Raw genomic sequence first — 27,666 nt, 5'->3', positions numbered from 1 at the left:
CCTCAAGTGACATTCTCTGCTGCTTTCCCTCCCCCCGCCTTTTTTTTTTTTGAGACAAAGTCTCACTCTGTTGCCCAGGCTGGAGTGCAGTGGTGTGATCTCCACTCACTGCAACCTCCGCCTCCTGGGTTCAGACACTTCTCATGCCTCAGCCTCCCGAGTATCTGGGACTACAGGCGAGCGTCACCACACCCGGCTAATTTTTGTATTTTTAGTAGAGATGGGGTTTCACCATGTTGGCCAGGCTGGTCTCAAACTCCTGGCTTCAAGTGATCTGCCCGCCTCAGCCTCTCAAAGTGTTGGGATTACAGGTGTGAGCCACCGCACCCAGCCCTCTGCTGCTTTTTAAGCACCCCCTATTTCAAGCCACTCTGTCTTGCCCTTCTTCCAAACTTCTTTCCCACTCTGGCTGTTCTTTCCTTCTCTCCTCCGCCTGTTCATGTTTTGAACAGGCTCCTCCTGCCTCTCTGAGGCCTTTCCTGGGGCCTCCAGGCTGCAGTCCCTGGGATGGATGACGGCAGTGCTTGTCTTCGCCCTGCACATCAGTACCTACTGTTGGTCTCCTGGAAGCAATTGCTTCTCCCCACACTCTGCTTCCCAGCCGGTCAACATCTCGGCTCCCTGCTGCACTCCTTTGCCAACAAACCACCAAGGATTGCTGTCCTTTCCTTTTCTCTGTGTCCTCCACCTGTTTTCCACAGGGGGTTCTCATCTCTGTTTATGAGCTTTCCATCTGCCCCCCACCCCAGTTTTCTGCAGAGCTGCTGTATTTACCTTCACAAACTTTGTTTTGGTTTTATCTCTCCTCATTCAAAACCCTCCCCAGGGTAAGTTTGATTGTCTGTTTTTAGAAACCTTTTCACGCATACACAGTAGGGAGAAGAGTATAAGGAACTCCATATACTCATCACCTGCTCCAACCATGATCCACTCCTAGCCATCCTGTTTCATACATACCCCCTCATCTGAAATAGGACTCTAAGAATAATCACAGTACCACAATCAACCCTAAAAAAGAAAAAGAAAAGGAATTCCTAATGTCATCAGTGTTCAAATTTCCAGTTGTTTTATAAATGGCATAATTTATTTTAACTCTTTGAGTCAGGATCTAGGATCCAGGATCCTGCACATTGAGATTTATTGGGATGTCTTTTGTGTCTTTTTTGAATGGTAAATTTCCTCTCTCTCTCTCTCTCTCTCTCTCTTTTTCCCTTGCAATTTACTTGTTGAAGGTAAAGCCTTTACTTAGCCTGGTGTCTAAAGCTGTGCCTTCTCCCTCCAGCCTCTTTCTGCCTCTGTGTACCACATACATCCTATGGCCAGCCGCTTCTCTAATCGCCCTGAGCTCTTGCTCCTTGCCTCCAATACTGAGAGCTCTAGAAGTGGGAGGCAGCACTCATGTGTCTGCAGGGGGAAGAGGGGAGGGCCCAGAACAGGATGGGAGGTGTGGGGGTGTACAGGGTGGGAGTATGTAGGGGGGCCTTGCTTCCCCAAGTGGCTCCCTTCTAGAGAGCAAGGAGCAAATCTTGGATTTCTTTGTCTCTTCTCTGCAAACCCTAGCACAAGACACTCAACATCCTGGGTACTTGGTAAATGTGGATGGTTGGCATGTGCCTTCTTGGTGGATTGGGAGTTATCTGGAAAAAAAAGTAGGCTCTTTTGAGACAAAAGAGCATTCTCAGGCAAGAACAAAGAGTCTAGAAAACTGTAGGACAGGGGTTGGGGGCACCTGGGGTGGGGAAGAAAAGAGCTCATTTACATCAAAGAAAATGAGACCGAATCGAGTGGGCGCTAGAGAGCGTGGGGAGGGCTGCCGAGGCTGAGCCTGGGCTGGGAGCCCAGGGGTGGACATGGTCATTCCTTTCCCGGAATGCTACTTAAAGGATCAGGCAACCGGATCCGACATCAGGTGGCTGCAGGCAGCAGTTCCCTACATGACCGCCGGAGTCACTCCCAGAATTCAGCCAGAAAGGGCTTTGTTTTCCAGGCTGGCTTTAGAGTGGCTCAGTTTGGAAGTAAGAAGTGAGATTTCTGTGTGAAGGTGTGCCACGCTGAAGTCTGTGAGCACATGTGCACGGGTCCTTTCCCCAACTCTGTACAGACTGCTGGGAAGACTCCCAGAGCAACACGGAAGACGTTTTCACTCCAAATGGCAAGAAACACATGTTGGTGCCGAGGTTCTCCTCACACAGGGGGACCACAGAGAGGCCAGAGGGGCAGCTGTTGGGGTTTGGAAGTGCCATCCCATCCCCGTCCCTCTGAGTTCTGATCAATTGAGAAACAGATCCAGAAGGTGGTGAGAAATAAAGCAGCAGCTTTAGTTGAGGTAAAGCAGTATTGCCAATGAGGCTTGGCTCTTCCTGCAGCCAGAGAGGCTTCTTAGGCCTCCCTCCCAGATAAGGGATTGACACGTGGCCTCTGTGGGGGAACTCAGGGAGCCCTGTTCTCCTTAGTGTGCTAAGGACCCATAAGGTAGTGAGGCTGCCTGCACCCAGCACCTCTCTACACAGTGGCCCCGCTACACAGAGAAACTTGGACCAAAAATATCCGACTTTCTCCTGTCACAATCTCAGCGAGATAAATAAAAGGGATCAGTTCCCACCCCACAGTTCAGCCAAGGTGGCAGTTCCTATTTTATGGATCTGCAGGAATGCAGAGAGAGAAACCATTGCCTCTGTTTGGCGGGCTTCCAGGTGAAGCTTTAAAGAAGAGAAGCCCCTGCCTGCTGAGTGGGGGAGGCTCCAAAGGTCAGTTCTGACCAAAGACAGTGCCTCTGGGGAAGGCCACATTCTTCTTTGTGTATTTCTGGGTGGTGTCTTCACCGCTGCCTGGCTGCTAGGTACTGATTGTGTCCTCTCCTTCCACCCCTAGAGCTGGAACACGGCTGGCATCGGAGAAACCCTCACGGATGACCTGCCTGCCTTTAGTCTCACCCCTCTCGAGTACATCAGCAACGTAAGAGCTTCTGTGTGCTTCTCCGGGGTAGTCCAAGCCTTTCAGACCTTCCTTGTCTTTTGATTCTTGCCCTTATAGATAGTCACTTCCTCATAGGTGTTATCTGACCCTTTTGGATAGCCCGTGCTTTAGGGCAGTCTGCACCCAGATCCTGGACTTTAAGAAGATGCAGCAGAGCCACATGGCGATTCCAGACCCTGGCACATTCTCACCCTTTCACCATCTCCCTATATCAGATGGCCAGTACCTAAGGGTGCCAGAGTTGAGAGTCTAATAGGAAATTCTGACTTGGGAAGTCAAGAGGCAGGTGGCCACATTCTTCTCTGTGGCTTTCAGAAGAGTAGTGTGTGTTTGTGGTTGTGAATTCAAATTCAGGCAGCTTTTAGTGATCACCTACTATGTGCCAGGCTCTGTGCGGAGTGCTTTCATGTTTAACTTCATAGTAACAAACAAATCTCTTCGGAAGAATTGCAGTTATAGAGACTGAATATTAAAAGAGAACAGAATAAACCATGCAGGGGAGTGGGAGCACGTGGAGTCCTTGCTGCCCTCCCCATTCACCCCTGGGAATTGACAGTCACCCATACACCTGCATACGGCCTTTCTTTCCATTCCTTCCTGCAGTCTAGCTCAGGTGCTCTTAAATGTCAGTGCACACAAGAAACACTATAGAGGAGTAATATGTGCCAAACCACACTCACCTCACACAATGGGAGATTTCTGGGATTTTTCAAGGTGATTTCTGCCTTACGCTCTTGCCTTAGAATCCAACCCCTATGTGTAAGTTGTGACTCTGCTGAAATAATTAGAAAGGAATTTAAAAAGTATTATAAATATTAGGCTGGGCCTGGTGGCTCATGCTTATAGTCACAGCACTTTGGGAGGTGGAGGCAAGAGAATTGCTTGAGCCCAAAAGTTTGAAACCAGTCTGGGCAACATAGGGAGACCCCGCCTCTACAAAAAAGTAAAAAATTATCCAGGCATGGTGGTGTGTCCTGTGGTCCCAGCTACTTGGGGTGCTGAGGTGGGAGGATTGCTTGAGCCCAGGAGGTCAAGGCTGCAGTGAGCTGTGATTGCACCACTGCACTCCAGCCTGGGCGACACAGCAACCCCCTGCCTCAGGAAAAAAAAAAAAAAAAGTACATGTTGTATAATTGCAAGAAGTGCATGGCAGTCCCACTGCCAGGCAGTGAGGTGGCTGGCTCTCTGCTCTCTGTTCATTTGGGGCAATATCAAGTTTAAAACAACAGTCATTTCCCTTCTGTTTCCCAGGGCACCTGATACCCTCTACTGATGAAACTGTTAAGATGTGGATTGGTCTTTACAACCCATGGGAATCATCTGATTTTATTTTTATTTATTTATTTATTTATTATTGAGATGGAGTCTCGCTGTGTCACCCAGGCTGGAGTGCAGTGGCGCTGTCTTGGCTTACTGCAACTTTCACCTCCTGGATTCAAGTGATTCTCCTGCCTCAGCCTTCTGAGTAGCTGGAATTACAGGCACTCACCACCACACCTGGCTAATTTTTGTATTTTTGGTAGAGACGGGGTTTCACCATGTTGACCAGGCTGGTCTCAAACTCCTGACCTCAAGTGATCCGCCCACCTTGGCCTCCCAAGTGCTGAGTTTATAGGCATGAGCCACCGTGCCTGGCTGAATGATCTGATTTTAGAACGGAGATAGTATGCTTGCAATCTATATTGATTCAGAAAATGATGGTGCTGGAAGGGACCTGAGAGGCTACCAAGTTGATTCTAAGGTTGAAGAAACTGGGGTCTAGAAAGGGAAGGAGGGCTAGGAGGAGTTTCCAGGCCTGGGCCCTTCCCTGCCTGCTGCTGTCCTCCTGGGTTGTGTGGAGGCTGATGACCTGAACCCAGGAAAGGAACACCTAATTGAACACGTACTGTGTGCAAGGACAATGCCAGGTTGCTTAGTGGCTGGGCCAGATCATGTCTGTGCGATGGGTGTGGCAGCCCTCCTTCACAGTGGGAGTAGGGCTGGGAGGAAGCAGCGACTTACCCAGTGGCTGCTCTGTTAGGACACCAGCTGCTTTACGTGCATAGCACACGTATTAATTCTACCCTCACCACAACCTTTTGAAGTAATATGAGGTCATCCTCATTTCAGCAATGATGATCCAAGGTCCTGACAGATTAAGTTGCCCAGGTTCTCACAGTGGTAGAGCCAGAACTCCAACCCAAGTCAGTCTGACCTCAAAATTTTTCATTTTTCCCAAGTCACTGAGTTAACCCAACTAGAATATCAAGAAATATTGATTGCATATGTGAGAATAGTAGACAAATATCCACAGGTGGGATGATAAGCAGCCCTTTCCATATTGATTTCCAAAGAGTGAATAGAGACAAGACCCCTGAGAGAAACCTGCACCGTGAGATCCATCTAGGAACCCCAGCAATCCCTACAGTCTAAGGCTAATTGATTGAAGTTAGAGGTGTCAGATTGTTGAAATTTTTCACCTAAATGATACTTTGCCTTGTTGGTGAAAGCCCTCACCCACACAGAATCATGTGAGCATTGTAAAGAGATGAAATAGGAGAAAATGCTTTGAAATTTAAAAACAATGTATATGCAAGGTAAAGCTGAGTCTGTGCACTTAGCCAAAAGCTTATGGCTACAGATGAAAGGTATACCAAATATAGGAGTATGTCTGGGGTCTTTGTATATAGTAGGTGTTCAGGAAGGGCTTGTTGAGAGGAATTATTATAGTGTGGAGAAATTCCAACACCAGAAATCAGCATCCTTCTCTTACCCTAGCCTTGGGGAAAAATGATGAATTTGTTAACACTTCAAGCTGAAATTTACAGTAGTTGTTATTAGTGAGGTAAGTGGCCACTTGCTTACTTTGGGTGAAAGATTATGCTGAGTACATCAAAGAAAAAAATGATTTATTTTACCGTCTCTGTATCTCTTACAAAGGGACACCAGGCCGGGCGTGGTGGCTCACGCCTGTAATCCCAGCACTTTGGGAGGCCGAGGCGGGCAGATCACCTGAGGTCAGGAGTTGGAGACCAGCCTGGCCAACGTGGTGAAACCCCGTCTCTACTGAAAATACAAAAAAAATTAACCAGGTGTGGTGGTAGGCACTTGTAATCCCAGCTACTCAGGAGGCTGAGGCAGGAGAATTGCTTGAACCCAGGAGGCGGAGGTTGCAGTGAGCTGAGATTACACCATTGCACTCCAGCCTGGGCAACAAGAGCAAAACTCTGTCTCAAAAAAAAAAAAAAAAGAAAGGGACACCAAACTAATCATGAATGTTTACACTCACACAGCCAAACCATATTGAATGTTTGGAAACAAGGGCATGATCATCCTGTAGTTCTCTGGGCTGGGTAGATTTTCGAGTCTCTGTTAACTTCTGGACACCACACCCTGAAAGGAGCCCGCTGTTACGTAGACATGTGTGAGGCCAGATTGAGAAGATCTTGCTTTGATAGTCCCCTGACTTTTAGCTTACAGAATTAATTATCAGTGGCAGGAATGTCATGGAATGAATATGTAGCCGGAAAAAAAAAAACAACAATAGGCTCAAAGACCTTTTAAAAACATAGATTATCTTTTTGAAACCTGAAAAGTCAGCCCCCTTATTTTGAAACAAAACGTATACTTAACCTTAATGAATGATAATAGAAATAGGAAACGAATGAATGAATGAATGATAAAAACAATGAATGATAATGGAAATAGGAAATAGTGGTCTGAAATACACTCTTGGCATCACATGGTATCTGACAAACACATAACCAAGACTGCTAATTGTGGGCATGTCCTAAATGTCTTTTAGGACAATTGCAAATGACCTTTTGCAATTCCCCACCAGCCAGGGTTTTGTCTATCTTTAGTTTCAAGAGTTTATATTATGAAAACAATATAGTTTTTTCTTCAAATTAATTTATAGTTATAAATGGTTTTTTTTCCAAACAGAATCCCTTTCTTCTTCTGGTTAAATTATCTAGGAGGGAGAGAATCAGATCCAAATCCAGAAGACAGGATTTTTTTTTTTTTTTTTTTTTTTTTGAGAGAGAGTCTCTTTTTTTTTAGACAGAGTCTGCCCAGGCTGCAGTGCAATGGCGTTATCTCGGCTCACTGCAACCTCCGCCCCCGCCGAGTTCGAGTGATTTTCCTGCCTCAGCCTCCTGAGTAGCTGGGATTACAGGCACCTACCACCATGCCCGGCTAATTTTTGTACTTTTAGTAGGACGGGGCTTCACTATGTTGGCCAGGCTGGTCTTGAACTCCTGACCTCAGGTGATCCATCCGCCTCGGCCTCCCAAAGTGCTGGGATTACAGGCATGAGCCACTGCGTCAGGCCTCAGAAGACAGGATTTGAATTCTTGCTTGGGCCCACACTTTCTGACACTAGTATCTTACTGGTTTTTCACCTATGAATAGTAGTAATACTTTTATATTTATAGAGTGCTTCAAATTTTACAAAGCATTTTGATATCCATTAGTTCATTTGAGATAGAGATTGTGTTGAATGCATTCCAAAAATATTGGGGCCATTATAGGAAGGATGAATCGATAATCTATATGCAAACTACCAGTGATTCTTCTTTAGGGTACTACCATAACAAGCATCACCACATACTAGAAAGATCAGACTGGGGATCACCCGAGGTCTAGCAATTTTGTCTCTCTGCCTTTACACAAATGTACCCATAAAGTAATAACCCGTAAATATCAATGTCAGGCTAACAGCACTTTCTTTTGTTTCAGATCGGGCAGTACATCATGTCCCTCCCCCTGAATCTTGAGCCATTTGTGACTCAGGAGGACTCTGCCTTAGAGTTGGCATTGCACGCTGGAAAGCTGCCATTTCCTCCTGAGCAGGGTGAGCGGGGATCGTTTCTGGAGATGTTACAAGTCCAGTTGTCAGTTTCCAGGGTAGAAACCCGAGATGACACCTTATCCTTGGGCTCACTTGTCACCAAGCCCTGTTTTGTTTTGTTTTGTTTTTTTAAACCTTCTAACTTGTACTTTTTGTACAGATGCTGTATCTATAACAATATCACAACTTGAAAAAATCTATAACCACATCCCACTGTGGAACACGCTGATATTTCCATTTTCACTTGTGCCCTCTGGCTCTGCTCTGTAAGCAGATGGTATTTTGTGTGTAACTTTATATTCTGTATTATTATTATTATTATTATTATTACTGAGACAGAGTCTTGCTGTGTCACCCAGGCTGGAGTGTTGTGGCATGATCTCAACTCACTGCAACCTCCGCCTCCCGGGTTCAAGCAATTCTCTTGCCTTAGCCTCCTGAGTAGCTGGGCCTACAGGCACGCACCACCACGCCTGGCTAAGTTTTGTATTTTTAGCAGAGACGGGGTTTCGCCATGTTGGCCAGGCTGGTGTCGAACCTCTGACCTCAAATGATCCGCCCACCTCAGCCTCCCAAAGTGCTGGGATTACAGGCATGAGCTGCTGCACCTGGCTCTAAGATGTAACTGTTCTCGGTTTCCTGTGTTTCCCATTGAGACCGGAAGCTTCCTGGCACTTTGGTGCATTCAAGCAGCTACTGCAGGCCAGGTCACCCAGCAGGTTCTGCGTTTTCCTTGGTGACCTCCTTTTCTTTTCAGGGGATGAATTGCCCGAGCTGGACAACATGGCTGACAACTGGCTGGGCTCCATCGCCAGAGCCACGATGCAGACCTACTGCGATGCGATCCTGCAGATCCCTGAGCTGAGCCCGCACTCTGCCAAGCAGCTGGCCACCGACATCGGTGGGTCCTCAGGGGACAGGCGGTGGCAGGGACAACTCTTGTCTGCTGCATCTGTCAGTTTCTCCTTTGCCCTCCAGGAATCTCATCCCAAGTCTCCCGTTAGCTTCAGCTGTGGATTTGGCTCTGAAGCTGGTTGCAAATTCAGATTCTGCAGGCCCCACCCCAGAGATTCTGACTTAGCAAGGCCAGGTTGAAGCTCAGACATCTGTGTTTTCAAAGAGGACTTGAGAACCACTGAGGGGAGCTTCAGTGAGATAAGCTTCAGCGAGTCCTGCAGCCTGGCCCCACCTGGCCTGCTCCATTTGTACCATAATTCCCAACCCGTGTTTAATGAGCTCTTACTGCATACCAGGCATGCCTGGCGCTGCACCAAACACTCGCACCCATCATCTTATGAAATTCCACACTCCCCTATGAGGTGGGTGCTCTCTTCTCCACCATACCGATAGGGAACAGAGGCCCAGGGCAGTTGCATAACAAGGCTACGTGGCCAGGGTCACTCTGTGGTCTCCATCCAGATAGCATCCTGCCTCCCAAGTCAGTGGGCGTGTCCCCTCTGCTCCTGCCTGCCCTCTTCACTGGAGGGCCTCACTGCCCAGGTGTGCTCTGAGCGTGGGGCTACTGCTGGCAGGTGGCAGGGAATCTCCCCAGTCTCTTGATGCCATTCCATGCTCTTTAGCATAACACAGCTCTTGGGGTGGTCAGGAGAGTGGGTGGTAGAAGCCTGAAAGATCAGCTCCAGCTCCCTGGGGACCCAGCCAGAGCTTCGTCCTCAGTGACCACAGGGCTGAGCCAGGCTCAGCCAGCTTCTGGCTTTTGTTTTGCAGAAGAAGAACTAGAAGGGAGGTGCTTTTCTCCGGGTCCCAGAGCTGTTAGTGATGGAGCTAGGCCTGGGATCCAGCTGTCCTGAGTTCCTGACCCCTGCTCATTTCATAGTCAGCTCTCAGCACTTACCAGAGGCGTACCCAGCCTTTTGGCTGTTTCCCATCAGAGAAAGATGAGAGAATTCAGATGCGTGTTGGTGTTCCCTGTTAGTACAGGCAGCAGCAGGGGAAGAACTGGAACTAGTGAGTGGAGTGAGATCTAGGGATTGCCCCTCAGTTTAGTTGTTCTTGTTATTCCTCCCTGTTAAGCTCCCCCTGCAGATTCATTTCTTCACTCATTCAGCATTGCTCCAGTATCTGTGGGCCAGCTGTAGTTCCAGGAGATAGAGACAACAGAGCTTTAGGCAGCTCCCATGCTTACTGAGCTTACATTGTAAGGATGTGAGGTTAGGGGCAGGGAAGGTAAGGCTAGTATATGAAACTGACAGGGTATAAGGCGATAGAGTTGGTGAGGTCTGTGGCAAAGCATGTGCACCTGAAAGACATTCAAATTAAGCATGAGCACAAACAGAAAAAAAACCACTGCAAACCAAAGAAAAGTGTCCTAGTAGACTGTGGGCCCGCTGTTTGCAGCTCTTGGCTGACAGTTAAGTGAAGCACACGGTTTTATGGATAAACTTGTAAAGGAGTAGGTGCCCGCCTGGCGGCACCTTTGCTGGGAAGCAGCTCTTCCTGAGTCAGCCAGGACAGAGTAGGCACCTCCTCCCTGCCCTGCCCTGCCCTGAGTTGAGCCTCAAAAAGAAAACACAGGGGGCGGGGCACCGTGGCTCATGCCTGTAAACCCAGCACTTTGGGAGGCCGAGGCAGGAGGATTGCTTGAGCCTAGGAGTTTGAGGCCAGCCTAGGCAACATAGCGAGACCCTGTCTCTACAAAATATTAAAAAAAAAAAAAAAAAAAAAGACACAGGAGACACAGGGAATGTTGAGGCCTTGCCTGGAGCTCCACTGTAGTCAGATCAGAAAGTAGCCAGGGGGCCGGGCGCGGTGGCTCATGCCTGTAATCCCAGCACTTTGGGAGGCTGAGGTGGGTGGATCACGTCAGGTCAGAAATTTGAGACCAGCCTGACCAATATGGCGAAACCCCATCTGTACTAAAAATACAAAAAATTAGCTGGGCATGGTGGTGGGTGACTGTAATCCCATCTACTTGAGAGGCTGAGGCAGGAGAGTTGCTTGAACCCGGGAGGTGGAGGTTGCAATGAGCCAAGATCGCACCATTGCACTCCAGCCCGGACAACAAGAGTGAAACTCCGTCTCGGAAAAGAAAAAAAAAAAAACAAGAAAGTAGCCAGGGGCGTACCGGGTGGTGCTATCTTCTAGTCTTTCCAAGCATGAACTGGGAGGAGCTGGAGAAGGCTTTGCAAGGCTTCCCTTGGGTTGGGTTGCACTGCCCAGGATGGATGGAAAGGCAGTGTGGATCTATTGATCACCTGCGACACATTGGGTGCTCTCATGTTCGTTTCCTGCTTCGTGCCCTATCCATGCTGCCTGATGGGTGGTAACTGTGTGGACAGATGGAAGCAGAGACTCAGGGAGGTGGAAGGGCTTCTCTGAGGTCACACCTGGCTGCACCTGGTTTGCTCCCCCATGCTCTCAGTGTCACCCAAGCTTGCCTGGTGTTTAGAACCACTGGGGTCACTTTGTAGAATGACAGAACCCTAGAATCCTCTCTTGGGATGCTCGTCGACCTAGTCTGGGGGTAGGCTCAGAAATCTGTATCTGGCTGTATCCCCAGGGCCTCAGGGGTCATCTGGGAAATGTGGCAACCTGCATTATACCAGGGTCCCACCCCGGACACTGTCCTTGTCTTCACTGCAGGGTTCTGACGGGACGTCTTTGGTAGCTGCTCAGACAAGCTCATGTGTCTCCTGACCCTCTGGGTTTCCCAAGTGGTCAGTGGATACACTGGGGGCCAGGGCTGGGAACCCAGGAGTCCCCAGAACAGAGGTTTGGGTGAGGTCAGCTGGTCCTTCAGACTGGTGCTGAAGGCAGGTATGTGCATGGGAGTGTGGATGTGAGTGTGTGTGCATGTGAGTGTGGATGTGTGTGTGCGGGTGTGGATGGGAGTGATGTTGGTTAGTTCTTTATTAGAGTTCCTAGACTCAAGCCAAAGCTCACAGTCTGACACTGTGGGAAGAACCTGGTGTGTAAAGGGTACTGACTATTGAGGGCAGGGTGGGTGCCCCGCATCTAGGGACTTGGCAGGGCGGCTTCTCTGTTTCGTATTCAGAGGAGGCCTTGTGGGGCTCTGTCGTGCTTGGTGCTGAGTCTGTGGAGCTCTGTCTTTCTCTTCTCTGCCCCCACAGACTATCTGATCAACGTGATGGACGCCCTGGGCCTGCAGCCATCCCGCACCCTCCAGCACATCGTGACACTCCTGAAGACCAGGCCTGAGGACTATAGACAGGTCAGCAAAGGCCTGCCCCGTCGCCTGGCCACCACCGTGGCCACCATGCGGAGTGTGAATTACTGACCCCACCGCACACCCGACTACCAAGAGAGCCAGGGCTGCTGTTCCACGACTGGCCAGCACAGATTTGCTCAGAAACTCTGCCCAGGATTGGGCAGAAGTTACTTGAAAAAGTAACTTAACTCAGCCGTGCGCAGTGGCTCACGCCTGTAATCCCAGCACTTTGGGAGGCCAAGGCAGGCGGATCACGAGGTCAGGAGTTCGAGACCAGCCTGACCAACATGGTGAAACCGCATCTCTACTAAAAATACAAAAATTAATGACAGAGTGAGACTCCGTCTCAAAAAAAAAAAAAAAAGACTTGGTTCATTTGTATAATCAAAAAGGAATAGTAAATTAAAGATGTATTATTTATCAGAGAAGACTTTTTAGATAAGATAATTTTTTAAAGGATCAGATCTTGAAAATGGAATAAATAACTACTGTGAAATGCAAGAAGACTGTTTCTTTCCTTCTTTTCTTTTTCCCCCCTTCTTCCCCCCTCCGACTCTTTCACCCAGACTAGAGTGCAGTGGTGTGATCTCGGCTCACTGTAACCTCTGCCTCCTGGGCTCAAGTGATTCTCCCGCTTCTGCCTCCTGAGTAGCTGAGATTACAGGCACCCGCCACCATGCTGGCTAATTTTTGTATTTTTAGCAGAGATGGGGTTTTGCCATGTTGGCCAGGCTGGTCTCGAACTCCTGACCTTAAGTGATCTGCCTGCCTCAGCCTCCCAAAGTGCTGGGATTACAGGTATGAGCCAGGCACCTGGCCTCTTCCTTCTTCAATGCATTTTTTAGTGCTTCCCACATGCCTGTCGTGCTGTGTGCACTGGGGATGTCTGGGGATATGGGTCCTCCCCTGTAGCTTATGCTCGGTGGGAGAGGGAGGGAGGGAGAAGAAGATAAATGGGGATAATTTCAGAGGTAAGTGCTAGTGGAAAAGCGGGTGTTAAGGTGGAAGCTGGCACTGCGTAAAGTGGGCAGCCCGAGACCTACAAAGTAAGAGCCATGTGGCGGAGAGTGAAGGAAGAGGCCCGGGGAGTGGTGCAGACTGGGCCCTGAGGCGTGTCCAAGGGCAGCTGGGGCAGGAGAGGAGGGGCTACATGGAGGAAAGGGGAAAGCAGTATCTCTGGAGAAGCTGGGGGCCGGATCATATGGGGGCTTGTCAGCCATGGTAAGAAATTTGGCTTTCACTTTTTTCCTTTTTTTTGAGGCAAGTTTTCACTCTGTCACCCAGGCTGGAGTGGCACAATCTCAGCTCACTGCAGCCTCAAATGCTTGAGCTCAAGCGATTCCCCTGCCTCAGCCCGTTAAGTAGCTGGGACTGCAGATGGGGACCACCATACCTGGCTAATTTTTAAAAACATTTTTTGTAGGAACGGGATCTTGTTTTGTTGCCCAGGGTGGTCTCGAACTCCTAGGCCCAAGTGATTCTCCTGCCTTGGCCTCCCAAAGTGCTAGGATTACAGGCGTGAGCCACTGTGCCTGGCCCACAGTTTTTCTTTTTTAAAATGTATGGTGTATGAACTTTAGCGTTTTTCATTAATAGCATCTATCTGTTAAGATTATATTTGGTTATAAGTAGTGGAATAACGTAAGTTGAGTGACTTAAATTAATTTTTCTTGATAACAAGAAGTAAAAAGTGGCTGGGCACGGTGGCTCACGCCTGTAATTCCAGCACTTTGGGAGGCTGAGGCAGGTGGATCGCCTGAGGTCAGGAGTTGGAGACCAGCCTGGCCAACATGGCAAAACCCTGTCTCTACTAAAAATACAAAAATTAGCTGGGCACGGTGGTGCATGCCTGCAATTCCAGCTACTCGGGAGGCTGAGGCAGGAGAATTGCTTGAACCCAGGAGGCAGAGGTTGCAGTGAACCCAGATCGCACCACAGCACTCCAGCCTGTGTGACGGAGTGAGACTCCATCTCAAAAAACAAAAGAGGTGGTGGCTACAGGCACTGATGTAGTGGCTGGTTGGAGTCAGGCCCAAGGCCAGCCTTTCTGTGATTTGAAACTTTGCCCCACGTGCTGGAGGCCTCATTGTGGAAGGTGACTCTTGCAACTGCAGGTGCTGCGTCTGCATTCAGGGAAGAGAGCAGAGATGGTAGAGCAGCAATTCTGGCCCTTCTATCAGGCAAGTGGCAGCTTCCCTGGAAGCCCTGGCCAACCTTCTCCTAGCCCTCACTGGCCATTTCTCAGTCATGAGGCGTCCCTGCTACAAAGGAGGCGGGAAAGCCCAGGCTGGCTTCCACCAGCATTTCTCAGCCTTGGCTATTGACGTTTTGGGCTGGACAGCTGTGTGTTTGATGCTGTTCTGTGCATTACAGGCCGTTTACATTTCCTGACCCACTAGGTGCCAGTAATATTTTCCTAGTTGTGAAGCCAAAAATGTCTCCAGAAACTTTCTCCAGTTGAGAAACACTGGCTTAGACCAATCAGGACTTATAGCCTGAGCTGGGCTTATTGGCTGCCTTGATTGGGTTTCTGTTAACAAGAAAGAAAGGGGATGGCAGTGGTGTCTGTCACAGGGGCTGTCATTGGAATCGAGCCCTGCCTGGGTCTCAGGAGCTGGGCTGAGCTCTGCCTCTCTCTGGGGTGTCTCACTTAAACCTCACCACAGACTGGGCATGATGGTTCACGCCTGTAATCCTAGAGCTTTGGGAGGCTGAGGCGGGAGGATCGCTTGGGGCCACGAGTTTGAGACCAGTCTGGCTAACATAGTGAGACCCTGTCTCTACAAAAAAAAAAAAAAAAATCAACAGCCTGTGGTGGTGTGCACCTGTGGTTTCAGCTACTTGGGAGGGTGAGGTGGGAGGATCGCTTGTGCTTAGGAGTTTGAGGCTACAGTGAGCCAAGATCGCACCACTACACTCCAGCCTGGGTGACAGAGCAAGACTCATCTCTACAAAAAATTTTTAAAAATTATCTGGGCTTGGTGGTGGGCACCTGTAGTCCCAGCTACTCAAGAGGGTGAGACAGGAGGCTCACTAGAGCCCAGGAATTGGAGGTTGCAATGAACTATGATCTCAACACTGCCCTCCAGCCTGGGTGACAGTGAGACCCTGTGTCAGTCAATCGATATATAAATAAACAGACCTCATTCTAGCCTTGGGAGGCAGGGGGTCTTATCCGCAGTATGGCGAGGTTTAAGGACTTTCCTAGAGCCACTCAACTACCATGTGGCAGGGCTGGAGTTCAGAGTGAGCCTGGTGACCATGGTACCTGTACTCCTGCCTGGCTGCCAGGCAGCCTTCCTCCTGTGGGACACGGTGGGCACGCGGCAGGACACGTCATCCCAGCGGGCAGGCAGGTCACCCAGGCCAGCCCTCTGGAGTGACCCTGTCATGCCCAAGGCCGTTCTTTTTTTTTTGAGTTGGAGTCTTGTTCTATCGCCCAGGCTGGAGTGCAGTGGGGTGATGTCAGCTCACTGCAACTTCCGCCTCCTGGGTTCAAGTGATTGTCGTGCCTCAGTTCCCCCAAGTAGCTGGGATTACAGGCACATGCCACCATGTCTGGCTAATTTTTGTATTTTTAGTAGAGACAGGGTTTCATCGTGTTGGCCAAGCTGGTCTTGAACTCCTGACCTCAGGTGACCTGCCTGCCTTGGCCTCCCAAAGTGCTGGGGTTACAGGCATAAGCCACTGCGGCCAGCCTCCAAGGCCACTCTTGAACTAGCTCCGCTGGGCTGCCAGGGCCAGTGTCCCACCGGCTCTGTCCTCACAGAGCTTCCCACACATGCCATCCTCACATCCTCGGAACCAGTTTGGCTGGCCCCGACAGCATCTGCTTCAAACCCACATGAAGAAAAATATTTTGGTTTCTCATGTGGTGGATCACAGGCTGTTCCTGGCAGGTTTGAGCCTGGCTATTGCCTCGAAGAAGCGAGAGCCAGAAACCTGGAAGGTGACACGTGCTGCTCGAAAGTGGAAGTGGAAGCTTTGTGGTGAGCTTTGTGCTGGGCTCATGAGAGCTACTAGGCTGTGGAGTGGGACAGGCTTGGGCTTGATTCAACGCTTCGTCACCTCCCCGCTGCTGTGTGACCTTGGAAAAGTCACCTCACCTCTTCGAGCCTCATTTCCTAATCTGAAAACTGGGAGTCAAAATGGTACCGAACTCAGGGTTATTTGAAGAGCCACTGAAATGCAGTGGTGGTGGCCACATGTACACAATGTTAATTTCCTTCTTTTTTTTTTTTTTTTTCGGAGACAGAGTCTTACTTTGTGGCCCAGGCTGGAGTGCATTGCCGTGATCTTGGCTCACTGCAACCTCTGCCTCCCAGGTTCAAGCGATTCTCCTGCCTCAGCCTCCCGAGTAGCTGGGATTACAGGCATGCGCCACCATGTCTGGCTAATTTTTGTATTTTAGTAGAGATGGGATTTCACCATGTTGGCCAGACTGGTCTTGAACTCCTGACGCCTAGTGATTCGCCCACCTCAGCCTCCCAAAGTGCTGGGATTACAGGCATGGGCCACTGCACCCAGCCCACAGTGTTAATTTCATAGTCTTCTGGCATCTGTAACCCACCTTCCCTTTTAGGGTAGAGTTAGGATTTCCAGAATGCTGTTTTCTGGCCAATTTGGTCTCCACAGCCTGTTTCCAGCCGTAAAAAAGGAATCTCAGAGTAGGAGCAGGACAGCATTTCTCTCCGCTAGATCCAGAGGGCAGGGGAATGACTTGGAGCCCGCTTTTAGCCATGAGGCCATTGCACCACGGCCTGGCCCTCATGGTCCCCTGACAGCAGGGATGGCAAACTGATGCTCACCCTCAGCCTGGTCCTGACCTCACAATCTACAGGCAGCTCCAAAATGTCTCCGAACAGGACCTCTCACAGGTGTCTGTAAAGGGCCACCCTCCATAGATTCACTCAGGGCCGGCCAGGCAGTATCTCCATCCATTCCCTGTTGCCGTGACCTGTTCAGGATGATCGTGGGCCCTGGGCGGGTCCAAATGAGCCTCATTCCTGGGGCTATTGCTGGGAAAATGTGCAGGAAGAGCCTTCTTCCCCCTGGAGTTGCTGTGCTGAGGGGACAGAGCTGCAACTGCAGGTGTAAAGAGATATTCAGAAAGAACAGCACAGGGAGGAAACCTTTCTAAGAAGGACAGCAGCATAGAATCACCTGATAGGGCCAGGCGTGGTGGCTCATGCCTGTAATCTCAGCACTTGGGGAGGCCGAGGCTGGTGGATCACGTGAACCGGGAGTTCAAGACCAGCCTGGACTACATGGGAAGACCCTGTCTCTTCAAAAAATACAAAAATTAGCCGGGCATGGTGGTGCATGCCTGTAGTCCCAGCTACTCAGGGAGGCTGAGGTGGGAGGATTGCTTGAGCCCGGGAGGTTCAGACTGCAGTGAGCCGTGATCGTGCCACTGCACCGCAGCCCGGGCAACCGAGTGAGACCCTGTCTCAAAACAAGAAAAAAAGAAACCTTAGGTTGGGCATGGTAGCTCACGCCTGTAATCCTAGCACTTTGGGAGGCTGAGGTGGGTGGATCACCTGGGGTCAGGAGTTCGAGACCAGCCTGGCCAACATAGTGAAATCCCGTCTCTACTAAAACATAAAAATTAGCCAGGCATGGTGGTGGGCAGCTGTAATCTCAGCTACTCGGGAAGCTGAGGCAGGAGAATCGCTTGAATCCAGGACGCAGAGGTTGCAGTGAGCTGAGATCGTGCCACTGCATGCCAGCCTGGGCAACAAAAGCAAAACTCCAGCAAAACTCGCCCAGCAAAACTCTGGGCGAGCCCCTGCATACGGCCATGCCTGAAACCCTTTTACTACAAGAGCTGATGAATTCCCTTTGTAGCTTAAACCTGTTCAAATTGACATGTGACTGAAGAGCTGCCACGCGGGCTACATAATAATGCCCCATAGCTTCAAATGAAAGAATAGATACGAAAGCTCTGGGCTCCTGTAAGGGACTGGTATTGTTATGACCATTGGCACCCAAAGGGTGAGGCTGGGGTCTCGGCTTTGTCACTTACAAACCTTGAGTACCTTACTTCACCTCTTAAGCCTCAGTCTACTTACCTGTGCAATGGGATGCTATTGTACTATTTCTCAGTGGTTATGAGAATGAAATAAGATTTAAAAAGTTCTTGGCATGGTGCCTGGCATATGATAAGTACTTGATCCAATGTAGTCCTTGTTTAATAACAACAAATGGTAACAGTGAGTGTGGCCACAACTACTACTGCTAGTAATAAAAGCAGTAATCACAGTAGTGAGGGTGGTAACCACCAAGAGTGGTGGGCCCAGCCTGCGGACTAGCCAGGCCCCAGGCTGGGAAACCCGGTTTCCTACTCAGCCCTCCCTCCTCAGCCCCTAGCAACGTTGCCTTTGACTGAGGTGGCACCGACTCTGTGGCACCTCCTTCTTCCAATAGGTGCCATCCTGAGCACTTGATGGGAGGCCAGCTTGTTTACCTTCCAGACCAAGGGACGCAGGTGACCTAGGCCAGAAAGGCTGGGCCCTCAGAGGCTCAGGCGTTAAGCCAGCCTCTCCTTCATCACCAGGGGCCCTGTAGGTGATAGCAGGGTGCTGCAGTGCTGGGTGTGCACCTGCCAGACCATACTCTTCTTTGGTGACAGCTCCCTGATCTCTCTTTGGGGACCTTAAGATTCTGGGGGACTGTATTTGGCAATTAAAAATACAGAATGAAAAAAATTAAAATTAAAATTTAATTTAAAAAAATTAGCCAGGCATGGTAGGGCACACCTGTAATTCCAGCTGCTTGGGAGGCTGAAGTGGGAGGATGGCTTGAGCCTAGGAGTTTGAGGCTACAATGAGCTATGATCATGCCATTGCACTCCCACCTGGGCGACCCTGTGCCACCACGACACCCCATCTCTATAAAAATATATATGTATAAAATGCTCAACAAAAACAAATGATTTATTTGTATGTGTCTCCAGTATTGTATGGATGTACATATACTAAAAAATCAGTTTTTCAGCCGGGGTCGGTGGCTCACGCCTGTAATCCCAGCACTTCGAGAGGCTGAGGTGGGTGGATCATCTGAGGTCAGGAGTTTGAGACCAGCCTGGCCAACATGGTGAAACCCCCTGTCTATTAAAAATACAAAAATTAGCTGGGCATGGTGGCACGCACCTGTAATTCCAACTACTCGGGAGGCTGAGGCATGAGAATCACTTGAACCCAGGAGGCAGAGGTTGCAGTGAACCGAGATCGCGCCACTGTACTCCAGCCTGGGCGACGAGAGCGAGACTCCGTCTCAAAAAAATAATAATAAAAATTCAGTTTGTATATCTGAAATTCAAATTCAACCAAGCAGCCTGATTGTTATCTGGCAACCCTGGGAACTGTGCCCCCGCCACCCTTGGACCATGTGATTCTCCTGGGGGCCAAACTGGCTTCAGGTCTGGGCAGAGGAATTCAGGTGTGACCAATCAGAGCAGCTTATCTAGCTGGCCACACTGACTGGGTCAGAGATGGGCACACGACCCAGGCAGGGACTAATGAGTGTTGGCCTGGGAGCTGGCAGCAGAAGGAGGGGCTTGAGACCCTTTCCCTTAAACCAATTTTGGTCTCTCTCAAGCCATTATGGATGCCCTTCTGCCATCAGGGCACCCCGGCTGCCCAGTCAAACGAAGAACACAGCTGGACTCAGTGTTTTCTGTGTTTATTTTCTAGAGTAAATTAGGTGCCACCTGGCAGGGTCCCCATACCTGATGCCCTTCCATCTCTCCACCACCCCTGCCCCAGAGGCCAGCCAAGGCCAGGAAGGAGAAGACCACATGGCCCGCCTGCCTGTTCCTCTCTGGGGTGGACGGAGACTGGCACTGGGAGGGAGGTGGCCTGCCACCAGGAGAAGGTGTTCTGAGGGGCCTCCAGGGCCTGGCCAGGACCAGGATCAGGACAGGGAGGGACGACAGTAGGAACCAGGTGAAGATACAATTAATTCCTGCATCCTGTACCAGCACCGTGATCCTACGGAGCCCTTGGCCAGGAACGGGCCAGTTGCTGCTGGCCTGTCTGTTGAAGGACACAAGCTCTGGCCTGGAGAGCTACCCTCTCGACCCTTTGGAGAGGGCACCATAGAGTGAGGCCTCGGGCAACAGTCTCGGCTGCTCAGTGAGTTCGAGCCGCCTGGGGTGGGCAGGGGCAGGGTTAGATGGCATCACCTTCACTGTCAGACTCGATGACGTCCAGTGGCTGCAGACGCAGGGAGTCGTAGTTGGGGGGCGGGGTGCCCGGGATGGGCAGGGCCTGCTCATTGGGGTAGGGCCCGGTGTTGGGGCTGCGGGGGGCCGTGTCAGGCTGGAAGCCAAAGTTGGTGTGGGCCTCCACCAGCTCAGCAACCGTGGGCGGTGGGCCAGAGTAGCTGGCTTGGGCTCGCCGTTGCCGTAGGCTCTTGGCCAAGGCCACCAGATTGATGATGGTGATCCACACAAAGTCGATGATGATCTCCCCAAACTCGATGAGGCACAGCACAGAGCCCCCCATCCAGAAGCCAAACTGGCCACCCAGATTCGAGAGCAGCCAGACGAGCTGTGGGGAACAGGGAGCTGGGGTGGGCTCAGGCCACACATTCTTGCCTCTAGCCCAGACTCACAGGTTCCTGGGAGGTGATTCTTGGGTGGGAACGGGAGGTGGTGACCATCTTGGCCCAGGGGAATAACTTGGGACTGCTTTGGGGATCTCCTAATCCCTCCATAGGGCTCAGAGCCCTTCTCCCACCCTCAGGGTGCAGGGGTCAGGGCAGGGCAGTGCTGGGGTATCAGGAGCCCACAATAACTCACGTTATTGGCTGCTGATTCTTCAATGGTGCGATAGTTAAATTCTTGGAAGTAGATGTTGAGCTTGACAATTCCCTTCCTGCAGGAGGCAGCGAGAAGGGCCAGGACTAATGTATCCCCTTCCAGACAGACAGACAGACACACACGTGTACATAGACACATACACACACATGCATGTGCACACACACCCACATGTATGCACACACACCCACATGTATGCACACACATGTATGCACCCACGTGCACCCACACACCCATGCACACATGCACACGTGAACATGCACACAGGAAGGCAGCCAAGGAATGACCGCCCCAGCCCCCTCCTCTATCCTGAGCTTCTCTCATGCATGCCCCCATGAGTGGTGAAGTCCAAGCAAGAACTGCAAGTGCAGCCCTTCCCAGCCCCTCTGGGCATCTCCACCCAGCACCCATCCTATGGCCCCCTTCCTTCACCCCTTGCCTACCAGTTCCCTACAGGACACTCTGGCCTGGGACAGCCCCAAAGATCTGCTCTGAGCTCCCCACTTTGTACCCTCAGAGTAGCCCGGGCTATACGCAGTGACTCTGCACAGGGCTCTTCACTGAGCCATGAGCACCTTCACTGCACCTGGGACAGAAAGGGGTGGCTGTGTGGGCTTCCCCTCCCACGTGATGGTCCTCAGAAAGGCTGTGCTATCTTGTGCCTCCAGGCTTCCAAGCTTTGCCTTCTGCCTGGACATTGGTGCCTCTTCTTATTTGAACAGCACTTACTCCTCCTTGGAGAGTTCACTCAAAGCCACCTCCCTACGCAGACCTCCCTTATCTCTCAGGCAGACTGAGGCTCCTTCCCTGCTGTACTCCTAGAGTAGGGGGCTTGTCCAGACCCTCCTCTCCTTAACTCCTGCTAGCTTGGACTGTGTGTCTTTCTTGTGCTCAACTAATGTTTGTGTTGAGTGGATGGAGAGATCCATGAATAAATGGAGGATGGCTGGATGCGTGGGTGGGAGAATGGAGGGGTCGATGATGGAGGATAAATGGGTGGAGGATGGTTGGGTGCATGGGTGGATGATGGAGGATGAATGGATGGAGGATGGCTGGGTGCGTGTGTGGGAGAATGGAAAGGGGGATGATGGAGGATGAACGGATGGAGGAAGGCTGGGTGTATGGCTGGGCGAATGGAAGGGTGGATGATGGAGGATGAACAGATGGAGGATGACTGGGTGCGTGGGTGGGTAAATGGAAGGATGGATGATGGAGGATGAATGGATGGAGGATGGCTGAGTATGTGGGTAGGAGAATGGAAGGATGAATGATGGAGGATGATGGATGGAGGATGGCTGAGTGTGGGTGGGAGAATGGAGGATGAATGGGTGGAGGATGGCTGAGTGTGTGGGTGGATGATGGAAGATGAATGGCTGGAGGATGGCTGGGTGTGTGGGAGGGAGAATGGAAGGGTGGATGATGGAGGGATGAATGGGTGGAGGATGCTGGGTGTGTGGGTGGATGATGGAGGCTGAATGGGTGGAGGATGGCTGGGTGCGTGGGTGGATGATGGAGGATGAATGGGTGGAGGATGGCTGGGTGCGTGGGTGAGAGAATGGAGGATGAATGGGTGGAGGATGGCTTGGTGCATGGGTGGATGATGGAGGATGAATGGGTGGAGGATGCTGGGTGTGTGGGTGGAGGATGGAGGATGATTGGATGGCTGGGTGAACAGTGACAGAGGGAAACACAGGCTCCTCCTTAGCAGCTCGTAGACTCAGAGTCCCCGTGGCTGCCTTTCCTCTCTCTCACTCCTAGTGCCTCCTCCTGGAGACTTGCTCCTGGGTCTGACCCATGTGAGAAGGTGTCTGAGGAGCTGTCCTGTGTCCAAACTCCTGCCCCGAGTTTCTGGACCCCCTTCCCTGTCTTCCCCAGCCCCGCCCACGCTCAGGCTCACCTGCTCAGGGTGATATTGGTGCTTTGGTCCCGCTCCTGAGACAAGACGTGGAAAATCCAGTCCTGGAACCCAAGAAGGCGGCTGCAAAAGTTGCCATCTGCAGCATCCCTCCCAGTCATGGCCCTGCTCCCTGGGGGAGGTAGACCACAGCCCTGTCCCTTCCCAAGGCCCCCGGGGGAATCACAGTTTGGATGGGGAGCAGGAGGAAGGTTGTAGTGGAAACTGTGGCTGCTGTTCTGGGGGAGAAGGGACTCGGGTCTCCAGACTCTTCCCCGGCGGGCCTGGCCACCCTGCCCGGCTCTTCCCCACCTCTGGTTCTCAAGCTTCCTGCTCACTCTGCCTGGAATCCTCCTCAGCTCTGCCCTGTTGACTCAGCCTCTGCCTCCAGGTGTCAGCTCCAATGTCACCTTTTTAGAGAGGCCTTCCTTGACCACTCTACCTAACGTGCTTTCCCAGAGGTTGGGCATGGTGGCTCATGCCTATAATCCCAGCATTTTGGGAGGGCTGATGTGGGAGGATTGCCTAAGGCCAGGAGTTCAAGACCAGCCTGGGCAACATAGCGAGACTCCATCTCTACAAAAAGTTTAACAATTAGCCAGGCCTGGTGGCATGTGCCTGTGGTCCCAGCTGAGGACCACAGCTGAGGCAGGAGGATCACTTAAGCCCAGGAGTTCGAGGCTTCAGTGAGCTGTGATCATACCACTGCACTCCAGCCTGGGTGACAGAGCAAGCCCCTGTCTCCAAAAATAAAAAATAAAGTAAAAATACAAAAATAAAGTAGTTTCCCCCAGTTACTCTCTCCCATCACCTGTTTGTTTATTTCACAGCCATAATCACACTTTGAAATGATTTTATTTCTGTTTGTGATCTTGGCCCTCTCCTATTAAAAGGATTATGTCTGTCTAATTCTGTGTTGTGTACATAGCACACTGCCTGGGAGAATATTGGTGGAAGGAAAGAAGGAAGGAAGGAAAGAAGGAAGCAGGGAGGGAGGAAGAAAGGGAGCCAGGAAGAAAGGAAGGAAGGAAGAAAAGAGGAAGGAACGAAGGAATGAAGGAACGAAGGAAACAGGGAAGGAGGGAGGGAGAAGGAAGGAAGGAAAGAAGGAAGGAAGAAAGGAAGGAAGGAAGGACAGAAGGAAGGAAGGAAATGAGAAGGAAGGAAGAAAGGAAGGAAGGAAAGAAGGAAGGGAGAAGGGAGGGAGAAAGGAAGGAAGGAAGAAGGGAAGGAGAAGGAAGGAAGGAAGGAAGGAAGAAGGAAGGAAGAAGGGATGAATCATTCCTTCCTTCCTTGGCTCACTCTCATTGATTCGTCCTTCCTTTGCTGCCTTCCTTACGTCACAGAAGGAATGAAGATGGAAGGAAGAAATACAGCAGACAAAGAAGGAAGGAGGGAAAGAGAGAAGGAGGGAGGGAAAAAGGCACCCCCTCCAAATTTCCAAATAGCCCACATCTTATGCCCAGACTTGTCCCCAGCCCAAAGCTGAGGGCCAGGAGCTTGGCCCCCAACTGTCTCACCTCAGAGGCCTCAGAAGGCCAGTCAGCCATGGAGATAGTCATCTTGTACTGGGTGTCACTGAAAGAGAAGGTCAGGCCTGTTGCGGTCCCTGCCAGTGATGCCCCTCCATGCCCGCCTGCTGCTGTGCCCGCCCACCCGCACTCACTTGCAGGACTCCTTGCACATGCCAATGCAGGTCTCTCTCTGCGCCACGCTCATCTGCAGATCTGAGTAGCAATGGGCTGCGCAGGAGACAGAGAGGCGGCCAAGAGGTCTGAGGGGGCTTTCTAGCCCCTGTCCCCTGCTGAGCCTCTGGCGGGCCCCTCTGCTCTCCTGGCCCTGTGGTTAGGTGGTGGGAGGAGGTGTCACGAAAAATCACCACTCCCTACCCAGCTCCTGACCTCCAGCCATTGCACCCCAGTCTGGCCTGGGTCCCAGCTCAGGGGGGGTCAGAGCAGCTTTCTTTTTGCCAGCCATCCCCATCCCTGCCTGGGGGACGGGGTTATGGAGTCATGAACAAAGGGTGGGTGACTGGAAGGAATAACGTTTTTCCCGTTTAGTTTGTGTTGGTTGTAAGTGGTAAGTCTCCTGCTGACAGCATTCTTTTTATTCTCTCTTTTACTTTTTTTTTTTTTCTTTTTTTTTAGAGACGGGGTTTTGCCATGTTGGCCAGGCTGGTCTCGAACTCCTGGCCTCAACTGATCATCTTGCTGCAGCCTCCCAAAGTGTTGGGATTACAAGCATGAGCCACTGCACCCTGCTGACAACATTCATCGGTGGTTGGACTCCAGACCGCCAGGGTTCCCAGGCCCCAGCTCCAATTGGTTGTGAGCCCCGCAGGGCTCTTCTTCCCGCTGTGACTCCAGGTTTCAAGTCCTCGGAGGCCACCATCATGCTAATGGCTTCCTCACTCTCCCCTCCCACCCAGTGCCTTGCAGAGAGACCCAGTGAACCCACATAGACATGAACACACATGCTGAAGAGGGACGCATGGCCTTATCCATACATGCACGTGCACACACACACACACACACACACACACACACACACAGAGTGCACTAAAGCCAGAGTGCACAAATGCAGACCCTGGAAGTGATTTGTGCCTGTGCATAAACCTACACACAGCAACCCACTGTAGTCATGAACGGCTCCTGTGCATTTGGACGCAAGCATGGAAATGCCTTTGCACATGTGCACTTGAAAACATGAGTGCAGGCACACACTCGCCAGCAGCCACATGCCTAGGGTTGCGCATGTGCAAGCATTAGTGTGGCACACAGACACAGGCCCACAAGGACACATGCACCCTATGCCTATGTGTTTCAAGCCCACGCTTCATGAAATTGAGGAGCAGAGAGACGGCTGGGTTCCTGCAGAAAGGAAGCCTGGGAAGGAATTGTAGGAGGGACCTCAGACTGCGGAGGAGCCACCCTGGGCACATCTCTGGACTCTGCTGAGGGCACTGAGCTCTGCCCCCTCCTCTATGGTCAGAGCCTCTGTGGCCCCAGCTGGCTGTGCCGATCCCCCTGTGTCTCCACTCACCCCAGTCCGGGAAGTCCCGGTTGTTGCAGTATTTCTCCCCACGGGGCAGTGGGTAGAGGTAGTGCCCACACTTGCAGCTATGGATCATGTGGTCTTGGAAGCAGGAGCGAAGACAGGCCTGTGGGGGGTAGGGGGTTCATAAGGTGAGAACACAGGCACGGTCAGTGATGTCCCCATCCCAGCACCGGGGTGTCCAGAGAAGTAATGCCCAGGTTAAGGGAGCTAGGGGAGCTGGCGGAGGTGCTCCAGGGCTGAGAAGCTGTGCTGAGATGACTGGCTACAGCTACAGACCCCACAGTCCTGGACGTTTTTGGGCTTCCCAGCACGTCCCTGGACCCCGCAGAGGGACCTAGGCCAGACCCCAGTATCCCAGGTCTCACCATTCAGAGCTGGGGTCCTCACCCTTCACCATGGGGAAGAGCAGCTTGCTCCTAATAATAAAGCCAATGCTCAGAGAGCTCTCATTATGAGGATGCCAGCCTCCGTCCAAGCACTTGACACAGATGCACCCTGACAGGCCGCCGAGGAAGCCAGGCAGGCTGGCTCTGCGTTCCTTCCTCCCAGAGGGAAATGCCCAGGGAAAGCCAGGAGAAGGATGATCTCTGAGCGTCCTGACGCACAGTCAATGACAGAGGAAGTGAGCAGCCCACTGGTCTGCAGAATGTCTCCTGGTGGGGCGAGGAAGAAGAGGGCTCCCGGGCAGCCTCCGGGAGGCTGGATGTGATGAGTCTCAACTCACTCGGCCCCAACATACTGGGCTTTCAGGTCATTCTGACCTGGTTTCAGTCCACTCGGAGACCAGCTATGTGTCCTAGGGCGAGTCATGACCCTCTGGGGCTCGGTTTACTCATAGGTGAAACAGGGTGCTGAAGACACCTGTCTCCTGAGGTTGGGAGGGAGGATTCAGGGCCACATCAGGTTCTCAGGAAGTGCTGCACGGATGGAGGCAGCGGTTCTTGGTGTTTCATTGCCTATCCAGTTTCTTAGGTCCTGACTACCCTGGGCTCCTGGATACAGCCCTGGCCAGCTCCTCCCTACCTCTCTCCACTCGGCCCCGCCCTCCACACCTGCGCCCCTGAGTCCTCTTCTACTCCTCCTGCGTCTCTGTCTGAGGTCCCTATGTGCTGCCTTTCTATTGCCCCTAACGAGTCTGTGGTTTCCTAAGGGCAGGAAATCAGGGCTGGATGGCAGATTAAATGGCATGGCCAGGAGGAGCCAGAGCTGGGTTTCCAGTAAGTGTTTTACATTCTTTTTTTTTTTGAGATAGAGTCTTGCTCTGTTGCTCAGGCTGGAGTGCTGTGGCATGATCTCGGCTCACTGCAACCTCAACCTCCAGGGTTCAAGTGATTCTCCTGCCCCAGCCTCCTGAGTAGCTGGGATTACAGGCACATGCCATCACACCTGGCTAATTTTTGTATTTTTAGTAGAGATCAGCTTTCACTATGTTGGCCAGGCTGATCTCAAACTCCTGACCTCAGGGGATCCACCCACCTTGACATCCCAAAGTGTTGGGATTACAGGCATGAGCCACTGTGCCTGGCCTCTTTTTTACTTTTTTTTTTTTTTTTTTTTTTTTTGAGACGGAGTCTCGCTCTGTCGCCCAGGCTGGAATGCAGTGGCCAGATCTCAGCCCACTGCAAGCTCTGCCTCCCGGGTTTACGCCATTCTCCTACCTCAGCCTCCCGAGTAGCTGGGACTACAGGCGCCTGCCACCTTGCCCGGCTAGTTTTTTGTATTTTTTAGTAGAGACGGGGTTTCACCGAGTTAGCCAGGATGGTCTTGATCTTCTGACCTTGTGATCCGCCCGTCTCGGCCTCCCAAAGTGCTGGGATTACAGGCTTGAGCCACCGCGCCTGGCCTTTTTTTTTTTTTTTTGTATTTTTCCTGAGACAGGGTCTCACTCTGTCGCCCAG

The 27,666-nt window shown here is 51.4% G+C and overlaps 2 protein-coding genes across 5 annotated transcripts in view; one reads left to right on the top strand and one right to left on the bottom strand.

Moving 5' to 3' along the window:
* Positions 1 to 12,497, top strand: part of COG7 (component of oligomeric golgi complex 7) — a 65,636-nt gene extending 53,139 nt beyond the window's left edge. For both annotated transcript variants that reach the window (XM_010358214.2, XM_030925390.1), the window contains exons 14-17: positions 2,872 to 2,955; positions 7,696 to 7,810; positions 8,565 to 8,708; positions 11,899 to 12,497. In XM_010358214.2, coding sequence (XP_010356516.1) covers positions 2,872 to 2,955; positions 7,696 to 7,810; positions 8,565 to 8,708; positions 11,899 to 12,065 — 510 coding nt within the window. In that variant the 3' untranslated portion in view covers positions 12,066 to 12,497. The remainder of the gene's footprint in view (positions 1 to 2,871; positions 2,956 to 7,695; positions 7,811 to 8,564; positions 8,709 to 11,898) is intronic.
* A 7,165-nt stretch (positions 12,498 to 19,662) lies between these two features.
* Positions 19,663 to 27,666, bottom strand: part of SCNN1B (sodium channel epithelial 1 beta subunit) — an 84,695-nt gene continuing 76,691 nt past the window's right edge. For all 3 annotated transcript variants that reach the window (XM_010358212.2, XM_030925679.1, XM_010358211.2), the window contains 6 exons: positions 25,754 to 25,871; positions 24,378 to 24,453; positions 24,232 to 24,289; positions 22,715 to 22,776; positions 20,800 to 20,875; positions 19,663 to 20,548 (listed from right to left, as the gene is read on the bottom strand). In XM_010358212.2, the coding sequence (XP_010356514.2) occupies positions 20,168 to 20,548; positions 20,800 to 20,875; positions 22,715 to 22,776; positions 24,232 to 24,289; positions 24,378 to 24,453; positions 25,754 to 25,871 (771 nt within the window). In that variant the 3' untranslated portion in view covers positions 19,663 to 20,167. The remainder of the gene's footprint in view (positions 20,549 to 20,799; positions 20,876 to 22,714; positions 22,777 to 24,231; positions 24,290 to 24,377; positions 24,454 to 25,753; positions 25,872 to 27,666) is intronic.

Source organism: Rhinopithecus roxellana, chromosome 20 (genome assembly GCF_007565055.1).
Source record: "Rhinopithecus roxellana isolate Shanxi Qingling chromosome 20, ASM756505v1, whole genome shotgun sequence".
Taxonomy (NCBI): Eukaryota; Metazoa; Chordata; class Mammalia; order Primates; family Cercopithecidae; genus Rhinopithecus; species Rhinopithecus roxellana.
This window is presented reverse-complemented; position numbering and strand designations above follow the sequence as displayed.